Source organism: Pristiophorus japonicus, chromosome 4 (genome assembly GCF_044704955.1).
Source record: "Pristiophorus japonicus isolate sPriJap1 chromosome 4, sPriJap1.hap1, whole genome shotgun sequence".
NCBI classification, from domain to species: domain Eukaryota; kingdom Metazoa; phylum Chordata; class Chondrichthyes; family Pristiophoridae; genus Pristiophorus; species Pristiophorus japonicus.
In genome coordinates, this window is record NC_091980.1 from 70,400,537 (window position 1) to 70,413,515 (window position 12,979).

The 12,979-nt window shown below is 44.0% G+C and overlaps 1 protein-coding gene across 3 annotated transcripts in view; it reads right to left on the bottom strand.

Annotated features, from left to right (window-relative positions):
- The window catches only part of LOC139262950 (A disintegrin and metalloproteinase with thrombospondin motifs 2-like), a 407,016-nt gene that overhangs the window by 114,037 nt on the left and 280,000 nt on the right, over positions 1-12,979 (bottom strand). For all 3 annotated transcript variants that reach the window (XM_070878308.1, XM_070878309.1, XM_070878307.1), the window contains one exon: positions 1,889-1,972. In XM_070878308.1, coding sequence (XP_070734409.1) covers positions 1,889-1,972 — 84 coding nt within the window. The remainder of the gene's footprint in view (positions 1-1,888; positions 1,973-12,979) is intronic.

Here is a 12,979-nt window from a genome sequence, read left to right on the forward strand (position 1 = left end):
TGAGGGGCCTAGACAGAGTGGAAAGGACGTACCTATTTCTCCTGGCAGAGGGGTCAACAACCAGGGGGCATAAATTTAAAGTAATTGGTAGACGGTTTAGAGGAGATTTGAGGAGAAATTTCTTCACCCAGAGCGTGGTGGAACTCACTGCCTGAAAGGGTGGTATAGGCAGAAACTCTCACCAAATTTAGAAAGTACTTGGATGTGCACTTAAAGTGCCGTAACTTACAGGGCTACAGATCAAGAGCTGGAAGGTGGGATTAGGCTGGATAGCCTCTTGTTGACCGGCATGGACACGATAGGCCGAAATGGCCTCCTTCCGTGCTGTAAATTTCTATGATTCTATGATTCTAGGAAGAGCAGGAGTGCTCTTCCAGGCTCCACAATGACAACCTAGGCTGCTGCCAGAATCCCATCCTCTTGAACATGGACCCCTTCCCCCAGGGCATGCCTGGCAGAAGGCGGTGGCAAAAAGTTAATGGAGGAGGTGACCTTAACTGTTTTCCAGGCCTGAACGCTGGCTGGGCTGCCCTATATGTAGCCCGCCAGCTGATTGTTAATGTGGCATGGCCCATGCCTCTTGTCAACACCATTGGGCTGTCAGCTTCCCGAACATTGCACAAAGGTAAAATCTACGCCAATATTTGCCCCTGTATGTAACCACTTACCTTTATATGGGCACATTTCTTTAAGCTTGGGCTAGATTCTCTACATGCCTCATTAGACTAAGCTGATGGTGCAAAGTCAAAGTGGTGTTGGGAGCTCAGGTTACTGAATCAAATGGCCTGATTTCACAAAGTCGCACTTCACAGTCGGTCTGCTGCTGGCTAGTTTTACCCTTGCAGCTAACAATTCTCAGCAGAGATTTTGCCAATTCCTATTTTCCAAAATTTGGCAAGCGTTTCTCAACATCTTCAAGTACACATGCAAAAGGAGAATCCAGAATTTTACAAAAACAAATACCTTCTCTGAAATATGTATTCATTAAACTGGCAAGGGTTCTCACTGTAGCAATAAGATGGCCTTATTTAAGGCTGACACAAATGCTGACCTCAGATTGCCACTTCCAGCACGACTATTTGTGATGGAGTGGGAACTCGCATTGAGTCAAAATTGATCTATTTAAAGATTTCTATTAAAATGCAGTGGACCTCAGAGAACGTGGTCAGATGAATTATTGATCAGCCCCAGTATACACTATGTGCCAAACATTCTCAGCCCCAAAGACATATACCAGGTGTAAGTAATGTCCTGCATAGACTCAAATTCTGGCAGGAGCTGGAAATGTCAGATCTCTACCAAATCCCAACTGGGCCTGGAACAGACTGAACCTTCTTCCTCAAATATGGCCCATGATATTGGAAAGGGTGGCGACAAGAGAAGGGATTTCTAATGCCCAGAATTTCCTTAGTCTCGGCCTCATTACTGCCCAGCTATCTGGACGTCAGGATGAACCTGGTGTACAATTCGGCTCAGCAGTGGAACTGGTGCCCATCAGCCAGGGCTCCCCATAAGAATACAGGCATCATGAGTGATATCAGCACCTTTATAAAGGGAATGATTGGGCAGCAATGAAAATGTTTTCTGAAGCTGGCCATAGAGTGATTTTCCAGAATTGCTTTTCTGTCCCCTTCCTAAGTAGCAAACACCCATGAAGTATCCATACTGCTACAGGTGCCTGCAAACCCCTACAAAATAGGTGATCCTGCCCTGGGCCCAGATAGTCCAGCAAGGTCACTCCACCAAACTTGTACCAGTGGAGGGACAGAGGAATTTTGGCCCCTACGTATATAAACAACACCTTGATTTGCTGGGACTATAAAAGTAGTGCATGTTTACTTTAATGAAGGCTTCACATACACTCAGACAAAAACACATTTTCCATTACCTTTCCATAGCCCAGCATGATTATTCGCACCAACACAACATTGACATGGGCTCCCAGAGACTCATCGTGGTAAATCTCATTAACCTGTAGGAAAATAAAAACACATTTGTGATAGATAATGATACATTGTTATATGAAAGCATTATAAAACTAGGTTGACTCTAACATCATAAATTCCTCTCCAACAATCAGATTTTATTTTTTTTACAACTATTCCTTTTGGATCCAAAAAATAAGCTGCAATTTAAAGCTGAGCTTATCATAGTCACATTACAACTCCCAAAGGAAATTAATAAAATAAAAGTTATGCAGCTCGATGACAATAATATGCCCATAGTAATCAATAGGCAATAGCCCCAAGTTCATTAAATGGAAATTTGCTAAATGAATAATGCATCTGCAAGCAAAAAAGAAAATCCAAAAGAAATGAAATCTCATTAACAGTGATCTTAGAACATACATAAATATAGGAGCAGGAGTAGACCATATGGCCCCTCGAGCCTACTCTGCCATTCAATAAGATCACGGCTGATCCGATCATGGACTCAGGTCCACTTCACTGCCCACTCCCCATAACCCCTTAGCCCCTTATCGTTTACGAAACTGTCTATTTCTGTCTTAAATTTATTCAATGTCCCAGCTTCCACAGCTCTCCGAGGCAGCGAATTCCACAGATTTACAATCCTCTGAGAGAAGAAAAAAAAATCTTCATTGTACTGAGGATTTATCTAATTATCTTGAGAGTCACTATTGCTGACAACTATCACAGCCAAAGGGTATTATTATTTTGCGTTTCCACTGTGTCAGAAATAAATGGAGTTCTAAAATCATAATCATGCCTCGAATAGACAGGAGTCTACAACACAATATAATCTAAAACCTGCAAGTGGCCTCAACTTCCTCGTGTCCAAAAACTGACCAAATGCAGTAAAACAAAACGGTCACCATTCTTATGAGACCAAGATTCATGCTGGAGTTGTGACATTAATGTGACATTAACCCTTGTAATAACTTGGCAAGCAGTGTGTAGCTGAACATTTTCTAGCATTGCCAAAATCACATTAAATCAGTATGAAGCAAAGTAAACTAAAGCAGGATTTTAGTCATTATCTGCTTAACACTTTCTAATGAGATTGTTTTAAAATGTCAGGAACTGGAAGGCAATTTTTAAATTAATGCATGTACCTCCTGCAGTCAGGCATTGAACTGATTCATTATGCCAGCCACATCGACAGCACACTGGATTATCTGCAGGCTTAAAGAACTGCCGATTTTGATTAAATGGCAAAACCAGTTAGAAGTTCAGGACTGTACTATAAAATTACAGAGCATTAGGGACTTATGATCACACCATTCAACTATTAGGTTGTTTTTATCGTTGTGCTTAAATAACAGCCCAATCTTTTTTTATCAAATATGACATTTAAAAACTAGTGGGTAAACAATGTAACCAATGATCTTTTCAAACACTCTTTAAACATGGCAGTTTTCATTGAGAAGCTGCCACAGAACCACTACTGATTTATTTGAAAGATTGTGGCAGACTCCGAGTCCATCCTGTAGTCACGAGAACCAGTTAATGCAGCAGATTCCTGAATTTAACCTGTGCAGAAACTTCTGGGGAAGAATCTCCAGGAGGCGAGTTGGCAATTTACATATTTATATGAGGCCGGGAGCCTCTACTTTAACCTGCTTTTGCAGGTTTGACTGCAGGCAGCCGGGGCTCCCAATTCCCAGTAGCTGCAACGAGGCGGCCACAGCCTCGGGGAGCAATCCTTGTGAGCCGGGAGGGGCAGGAGTGTTTCCTCCCAACCCCCAAGCTCCCCACCATCAGTCTGTCCCTCTCTGGAGTTCGGGATCAGACCCACCCCACCCCCTGGGATTGGAACACTTCCCCCTGGAGATCACGACTCAGCACCGGGGTTGGGGATTGGACACACCCCTATCATGGCTTGGAATGCCCCCCGCCCTCACCCACCAGCCTGGGCCCAGCATCCACCTGGGCCAGCATTCACCTGGGCCTAGTCTGCGTTCCCCACACGACTGGAAGCCAGCCTGTCAATCAGGCTGACTTCCGAGCGGGGAACCCGCCCTTTACGTTGCATGCATGCTGCAAAACTCCACAGCGTGCAGGGGAACCTGACCTTCTGGCTTTCCCACCAGCAGTCGGGAGGAGGCTAGCACCGCGAGAGAAGCGGCGCAGGAGTACACAGGGCGGCGGCAGCTTGGAGCAGCGGCAGTCAGGAGGAGGCCAGAATCGCGAGAGGAGCGGCGCGGGACGACACAGGGCGGTGGCAGCTTGGAGCAGCCGCAGTTTGGAGGAGGCCAGCTGGTGCAGAAGCTGAAGGTAAAACAAAGAAATAGAAAGAAATCCGAAGGGTGACGTCACAGCCAGGCGGGTAAGGGATTGGCTGGTGGATTGGTGAGTATTTAATCTTTTTTCTTCTTTTTATTTCCTTATCAGAAGATAACCTTTGACATTGTTGCCAAATTAAGTTAATTTAAGGGTTAAGTCATGGCAGGAGAGCCCAGACCCGTGTCATGCTCCTCCTGTGCTATGTGGGAAGTCAAGGACGCTTCCAGTGTCGCTGGCGACTACACGTGCAGGAAGTGTATCCTGCTGCAGCTCATGACAGACCACATTGCAGCACTGGTGCTGCGCATGGATTCACTCTGGAGTATCCACGATGCTGAGGATGTCGTGAATAGCACGTGTAGTGAGTTGGTCACACCGCAGGTAAAGATAGGGAATGGGTGACCATCAGGCAGAGCACTGGAAGGAAGGTAGTGCAGGGGTCCCCTGCGGTCATCCCCCTCCAAAACAGATACAGCGTCTTGGGTACTGTTGGGGGGGATGACTCATCAGGGGAGGGCAGCAGCAGCCAAGTTCATGGCACCATGGGTTTCTCTGCTGCACAGGGACAAGAGTGGGAGAGCTATAGTGGTAGGGGATTCTATTGTAAGGGGAATAGACAGGCGTTTCTGCGGCTGCAATCGAGACTCCAGGATGGTATGTTGCCTCCCTGGTGCAAGGGTTAAGGATGTCTCGGAGCGGCTGCAGGACATTTTGGAGGGGAAGGGTGAATATCCAGTTGTCGTGCTGCACATAGGTACCAATGATATAGGTAAGCTAGGAGTTAAATTAAAAAGCAGGACCTCAAAGGTAGTAATCTCAGGATTGCTACCAGTGCCACGTGCTAGTCAGAGTTGGAATTGCAGGATAGCTAAGATGAATACGTGGCTTGAGGAGTGGTGCAGGAGGGAGGGACTCAAATTCCTGGGACATTGGACCCGGGGGGGTGGGACCAGTACAAACCGGACGGTCTGCACCTGGGCAGATCTGGAACCAATTTCCTAGGGGGAGTGTTTGCTAGTGCTGTTGGGGAGGGGTTAAACTAATATGGCAGGGGGATGGGAACCTATGCAGGGAGACAGAGGGAAGTAAAATGGGGGCAGAAGCAAAAGATAGAAAGAAGAAAAGTAAAAGTGGAGGGCAGAAAAACCCAAGGCAAAAATCAAAAAGGGCCATTTTACAGCAAAAGTCTAAAGGGACAAAGTGTGTTAAAAAGACAAGCTTGAAGGCTCTGTGCCTCAATGCGAGGAGTAATCGTAATGAGGTGGACAAATTAACTGCGCAGGCAGCTATTAACGACTATGATATAATTGGGATTACGGAGACATGGCTCCAGGGTGACCAAGGCTGGGAACCTAACATCCAGGGGTATTCAACATTCAGGAAGGATAGACAGAAAGGAAAAGGAGATGGGGTAGCGTTGATGGCTAAAGAGGAAATTAACGCAATAGTAAGGAAGGACATTAGCCTGGATGATGTAGAATCGTTATGGGTAGAGTTGCGGAATACCAAAGGGCAGAAAACGCTAGTGGGAGTTGTGTACAGACCACCAAACAGTAGTAGTGAGGTTGGGGACAGATCAAACAAGAAATTAGGGATGCGTGCAATAAAGGTACAACAGTTATCATGGGCGACTTTAATCTACATATGGATTGAGCGAACCAAACTGGTAGCAGTACGGTGGAGGAGGATTTCCTGGAGTGTATTAGGGATGGTTTTCTCGACCAATATGTTGAGGAACCAACTAGAGGGCTGGCCATCCTAGACTGGATGATGTGTAATGAGAAAGGACTAATTAGCAATCTTGTTGTGCGAGGCCCCTTGGGGAAGAGTGACCATAATATGGTAGAATTCTTTATTAAGATGGAGAGTGACACAGTTAATTCAGAGACTCGGGACCTGAACTTAAGGAAAGGTAACTTTGATGGTATGAGATGTGAATTGGCTAGAATAGACTGGCGAATGATACTTAAAGGGTTGACGGTAATGGTAAACATTTAAAGATCACATGGATGAACTTCAACAATTGTACATCCCTGTTGGGAGTAAAAATAAAATGGGGAAGGTGGCTCAACCATGGCTAACAAGAGAAATTAGGGAAATTAAATCCAAGGAAGAGGCATATAAATTGGCCAGAAAAAGCAGCAAACCTGAGGACTGGGGGAAATTTAGAATTCAGCAGAGGAGGACAAAGGGTTTAATGAGGAAGGGGAAAATAGAGTATGAGAGGAAGCTTGCTGGGAACATAAAAACTGACTGCAAAAGCTTCTATAGATATGTGAAGAGAAAAAGATTAGTGAAGACAAACGTAAGTCCCTTGCAGTCAGAATCAGGTGAATTTATAATGGGGAACAAAGAAATGGCAGACCAATTGAACAAATACTTTGGTTCTGTCTTCACGAAGGAAGACACAATAACCTTCCGGAAATACTAGGGAACCGAGGGTCTAGCGAGAAGGAGGAACTGAAGGAAATCCTTATTAGTGAGGAAATTGTGTTATGGAAATTGATGGGATTGAAGGCTGATAAATCTCCAGGGCCTGATAGTCTGCATCCCAGTGTACTTAGGAAGTGGCTCTAGAAATAGTGGATGCATTGGTGATCATTTTCCAACAGTCTATCGACTCTGGATCAGTTCCTATGGACTGGAGGGTACCTAATGTAATACCACTTTTTAAAAAAGGAGGGAAAGAGAAAACAGGTAATTATAGACCAGTTAGACTGACATCAGTAGTGGGGAAAATGCTGGAATCAATTATTAAAAATGAAATAGCAGCACATTTGGAAAGCAGTGACAGGATCAGTCCAAGTCAGCATGGATTTATGAAAGGGAAATCATGCTTGACAAATCTGCTAGAATTTTTTTAAGGATGTAACTAGTAGAGTGGACAAGGGAGAACCAGTGGATGTGCTGTATTTGGACTTTCAAAAGGTTGGTGTTCAAAGTTAAAGCATATGGTATTGGGGGTAATGTGTTGACGTGGATAGAGAACTGGCTGGCAGACAGGAAGCAGAGTCGGGATAAACGGATCCTTTTCAGAATGGCAGGCAGTGACTAGTGGTGTGCCGCAGGGCTCAGTGCTGGGACCCCAGCTATTTACAATATACATCACTGATTTAGATGAAGGAATTGAGAGTAATATCTCCAAGTTTGCAGATGACACTAAGCTGGGTGGCGGTGAGGAGGATGCTAAGAGGCTGCAGGGTGACTTGGACAGGTTTCGTGGGTGGGCAAATGCATGGCAGATGCAGTATAATGTGGATAAATGTGAGGTTATCCACTTTGGTGGCAAAAACATGAAGGGAGAATATTATCTGAATGGCGGAAGATTAGGAAAAGGGGAGGTGCAACGAGACCTGGGTGTCATGGTACATCAGTCGTTGAAGGTTGGCATGCAGGTGCAGCAGGCGGTGAAGAAGGCAAATGGCATGTTGGCCTTCATAGCGAGAGGATTTGAGTATAGGAGCAGGGAGGTCTTACAGTAGTTGTACAGGGTCTTGGTGAGGCCTCACCTGGAATATTGTGTTCAGTTTTGGTCTCCTAATCTGAAGAAGGACGTTCTTGCTATTGAGGGAGTGCAGCGAAGGTTCACCAGACTGATTCCCGGGATGGCAGGACTGACATATGAGGAGAGACTGGAGTGACTGGGCCTGTATTCACTGGAGTTTAGAAGGATGAGAGGGGATCTCATAGAAACATATAAAATTCTGATGGGACTGGACAGGTTAGATGCAGGAAGAATGTTCCCGACGTTGGGGGAGTCCAGAATCAGGGGTCACAGTCTAAGGATAAGGGATAAGCCATTTAGGACCAAGATGAGGAGAAACTTCTTCATTCAGAGAGTTGTTAATCTGTGGAATTCTCTACCACAGAGAGTTGTTGATGCCAGTTCATTAGATATATTCAAGAGGAAGTTAAATATGGCCCTTACAGCTAAAGGGATCCAAGGGTATGGAGAGAAAGCAGGAAAGGGGTACTGAGGTGAAAGATCAGCCATGATTGAATGGTGGTGCAGGCTCGAAGGGCTGAATGGCCTACGCCTGCACCTATTTTCTATGTTTCTATGTTTCTCTGTCTCCCAGGGACCCCCATACCGTGTGGGTGGGAAACGGGAAAATCCAGCCCATTGTCCTTTCTCTAATCTACACTCCCTTCGAGCTGGGATTGGTGAATTTGCTCTTTAAAGATTCAAAATATGATAATGACATCAACAAATCATTATCACACGGCTTTCATATAGGCTATGTAGAGATTATTTTAAGACTCCAAAAACAAAAAGGGAATAAACGTGTTTTTTTCTTGACACCACCATCGATCTTTAATGGGGTATTGTTGCTCTAGATTTTGGGTAGATTTTGTTTCTGAAACACTCTTAATATTCTACTCAAATTCTATTGTACTAGATACTGAGCTAAAATTCACACAGAGAAGCAGCTTTATCAATTGCAACACAAACATTTGCAACCTTTATAAAACCTCAGTTTAAAAATGTGTTGCAGTAGGTGGGATCATATGACTCTGATATAACTGTGCCAACAACTCACTTCATTGCACACTTCTTTTTAAAAATGTCCATCACTGCCTTGGCCAAGCAACAGTAAACCAACACAGTAAACACTGTATCATAGGTCTTGCCTTAATCTAAAGATGCACTAAATACGGTGCGGCTTTTCGTTTACATCTTATTGTTATTTTGAAGAAATATGCAGATTAAATTCAGAAGGGCACTTCTGTTCGTACACGGTAAACATCTATAACACTTGCCTAAAATATTGAGCAAGCGGAGTATCTAAGAAACTTAAACAAGTACGCGAGTAGTGATCTTATCTCCTCAAGTCATAAAGGACCTAAAGGGGCATTCCTGCTAAGGAGGCCAAAAGCATTTATATCATAGCAAGCAGAAAATAAGTCAACTTAGAAAGATAATGACCAATCTAGATGACATAACACAACTAAACGTAAGGCAGTTGTATGGTGAACTGTAAAGCAGCATGTCTCACAATTACTTCTATTGACATCAGTAGCAATCTTCATCCACGTAGCTCTGGCAACAACTGAGACTGCAAACTGTTTACTTCTGAAATATTAAAATGGAAAGTTTTCTGAATTTAATTTAAATTTGTATCCTGTTCAACTCCAGCTCATCAATCATCTCTGAACCACTATTTTATACTGCCACATAAAAAGAGAACTAAATAAGAGAGTATTAAATAACAGAAGAGAAAAGGGAAAAATAATTTTAAAGGATGTGGATCAAAGAATGAAAGAGAATAAGGCAGAATATAGTGAAAAACTGAGTAATTAGATTTGCAATCTAACTGTTGACTGTAAGCACAACAACAAATTGGAATGGCTTCTGATACGAGCGGACATATGGCTTAACCTGAAGCTGGTGTTGAAATTAGACATTGCAGTGGTTGATAACCGGTTAAAGTACGCACAAGTTAGTTGCAATCATACTCATGTAAGTATCTATATAGCTTCCCCACCATCAGCCTGGCCCTCCCCGGAAATCTGATTCTCCCCTCCCCGCTCCAGAGATTGCCCCCACCACCACCAACCTGGAACACCCCCCATGTATCGTGGGATCGGGGATCACGACTCTGAGAGGACCCTACCCACCATCCTGGGTCCAGCACTAATCTTGTTCTGCGGCCTCCTTCTCCGAGTTCCCTGCACGACTGAAAGCCAGCCTGACAATCAGGCTGACCTCCGGGTGGGGAACCCGCCCTTGACGTCGCACGCATGCAACTCCACACGTGCAGCGAAAGCTGACCTTCGGGGTTTCACGCTGCCTCCCGGGTCCTCCGTACCGTACGGGTGGGACCCGGGAAAATCCAACCCTATGTATTTAAAGCACATTTTTGAAATCAATCAGCATTCAAACATGTGCATGCAGGCATCTGTTTTTTCTCCAGCATAGAAACTTTGTAAGTTTTCAACATTACTCTCATGTCAAAAGAGCACACTCCTCAAGATATTCTACAATATACAGTCACAAATTAGGAATTACTGGCCTTTTTGACAATAAATACCAAACAAAGCACAAAAAACAAAAAACAGCCATTAAATGTAAGAAGTGCTAAATTAAAATAAAGTTGTTCATTACTAATTAACTAGCATTGGTATTGCGTCATAATTGTATGTCAAATAAAATAAAACATTAGATAATGTAACTGTTGGTGTAATTTTCTCAGGTCGAAATTTATATTAATTTAACTCGAATCCTTTAGCTATACAATACATTATACAACGTAAAAACATAAGAAATAGTAGGAGGAGTAGGCCATACGGCCCCTTGAGCCTGCTCCACCATTCAATAAGATTATGGCTGAATTTCTGCAACAACTCCACTTTCCCGCTTGATGCCTATATCCCTTGACTCCCCTTAGTGCCCAAAAACCTATCGATCTCAGTCTTGAATATACTAATTTACTGAACATCTGCAGCCCTCTGCAGCAGAGAATTTCAAAGATTCATAATTCTCTGAGTGAAAAAATTTCTCCCCATCTCAATCCTAAATGGCTGACCACTTAACCCAAGACTATGACCCCTAGTTGTAGATGCTCCAGCTGGTGAAACAACCTCTCACCATCTACCCTGTCAAGCCCTCCAAGAATTTTATACGTTTCAATGAGATCACCTCTCATTCTTCTAAACTCTAGAGAATATAGGCCCATTGTACTCAATTTCTCAACAACAACTTGTATTTATATAGCACTTTTAAGATAGTAAAATGTCCAAATGTGCTTCACAGGAGCTTTATCAAACAAACTTTGACACCAAGACACATAAGGACATATTAGGGTAGATGTCCGAATGCTTGGTCAAAGATGTAGGTTTTAAGGTGTGTCTTACAGGAGGAAAGAGCGGTAGAGAGGCGGAGAGGTTTAGGAAGGGAGTTTCAGAGCTTGGGGCCTTGATAGCTGAAGGCACGGTCAATGGTAGAGTGATTAAAATCAGGAATAAGCAAGAGGACAGAATTGGAGGAGCGCAGATATCTCGGAGGGTTATAGGCTGGGGGAGATTACAGCGATAGGGAGGGGTGAGGCCATGGAGTGATTTGAAAGCAATGATGAGAATTTTAAAATCGAGGTATTACTTAACCAGGAGCAAGCACAAGGGTGATGGGTGAACGGGTCTTTGTGTGAGTTCGGACATGGGCAACAGAGTTTTGGATGACCTCAGGTTTACGGAGGGTAGAACATGGGAGGCATGCCAGGTGTGCAGTGACTAGTGGGGTACCGTAAGGTTCTGTGCTGGGGCCCCAGCTGTTTACATTGTACATTAATGATTTAGACGAGGGGATTAAATGTAGTATTTCCAAATTTGCAGATGACGCTAAGTTGGGTGGCAGTGTGAGCTGCGAGGAGGATGCTATGAGGCTGCAGAGTGACTTGGATAGGTTAGGTGAGTGGGCAAATGCATGGCAGATGAAGTATAATGTGGATAAATGTGAGGTTATCCACTTTGGTGGTAAAAACAGAGAGACAGACTATTATCTGAATGGTGACAGATTAGGAAAAGGGGAGTTGCAACGAGACCTGGGTGTCATGGTACATCAGTCATTGAAGGTTGGCATGCAGGTACAGCAGGCGGTTAAGAAAGCAAATGACATGTTGACCTTCATAGCGAGGGGATTTGAGTACAGGGGCAGGGAGGTGTTGCTCCAGTTGTATAGGGCCTTGGTGAGGCCACACCTGGAGTATTGTGTACAGTTTTGGTCTCCTAACTTGAGGAAGGACATTCTTGCTATTGAGGGAGTGCAGTGAAGGTTCACCAGACTGATTCCCGGGATGGCAGGACTGACACATCAAGAAAGACTGGATCAACTGGGCTTGTATTCACTGGAGTTCAGAAGAATGAGAGGGGACCTCATAGAAACGTTTAAAATTCTGACGGGTTTAGACAGGTTGGATGCAGGAAGAATGCTCCCAATGTTGGGGAAGTCCAGAACCAGGGGTCACAGTCTAAGGATAAGGGATAAGCCATTTAGGACCGAGATGAGGAGAAACTTCTTCACCCAGAGAGTGGTGAATCTGTGGAATTCTCTACCACAGAAAGTTGTTGAGACCAATTCCCTAAATATATTCAAAAAGGAGTTAGATGTAGTCCTTACTACTAAGGGGATCAAGGGGTATGGCGAGAAAGCAGGAATAGGGTACTGAAGTTGTATGTTCAGCCATGAACTCATTGAATGGCAGTGCAGGCTCGAAGGGCTGAATGGCCTACTCCTGCACCTATTTTCTATGTTTCTATGTTTCTATGAAATAGAAAAAAAGTAATTGTGACAATGAAACTACCAGATTGTCATAAAAACCCAACTGGTTCACGAATGTCCTTCAGGAAGGGAAACCTGCCATCCTTACCCAGTCTGGCCTATATATGACTCCAGACCCACAACAATGTGGTTGACTAGTAAACCTTTGTTGCACCGCCTTCAAGGCAAGTATATTCTTCCTTAGATAAGGAGACCAAAACTGAACATAGTACTCCAGATATGGTCTCACCAAAGCCCATATAATTGCAGCAAGACTTCCTTACATTTCTCCTCTAATCACCTTGCAATTAAGGCTAAAATACCATATGCCTTCCTAACTGCTTGCTTTCCCTAAATGTTAACTTTCTGTGATTCATGTACAAGGACCCCCAAATCCTTCTGATTATCAACATTTACTAGTCTCTCACCTTTAAAAAAATATTTTGCTTTTCCATTCTTCCTACAAAAGTGGAGAATT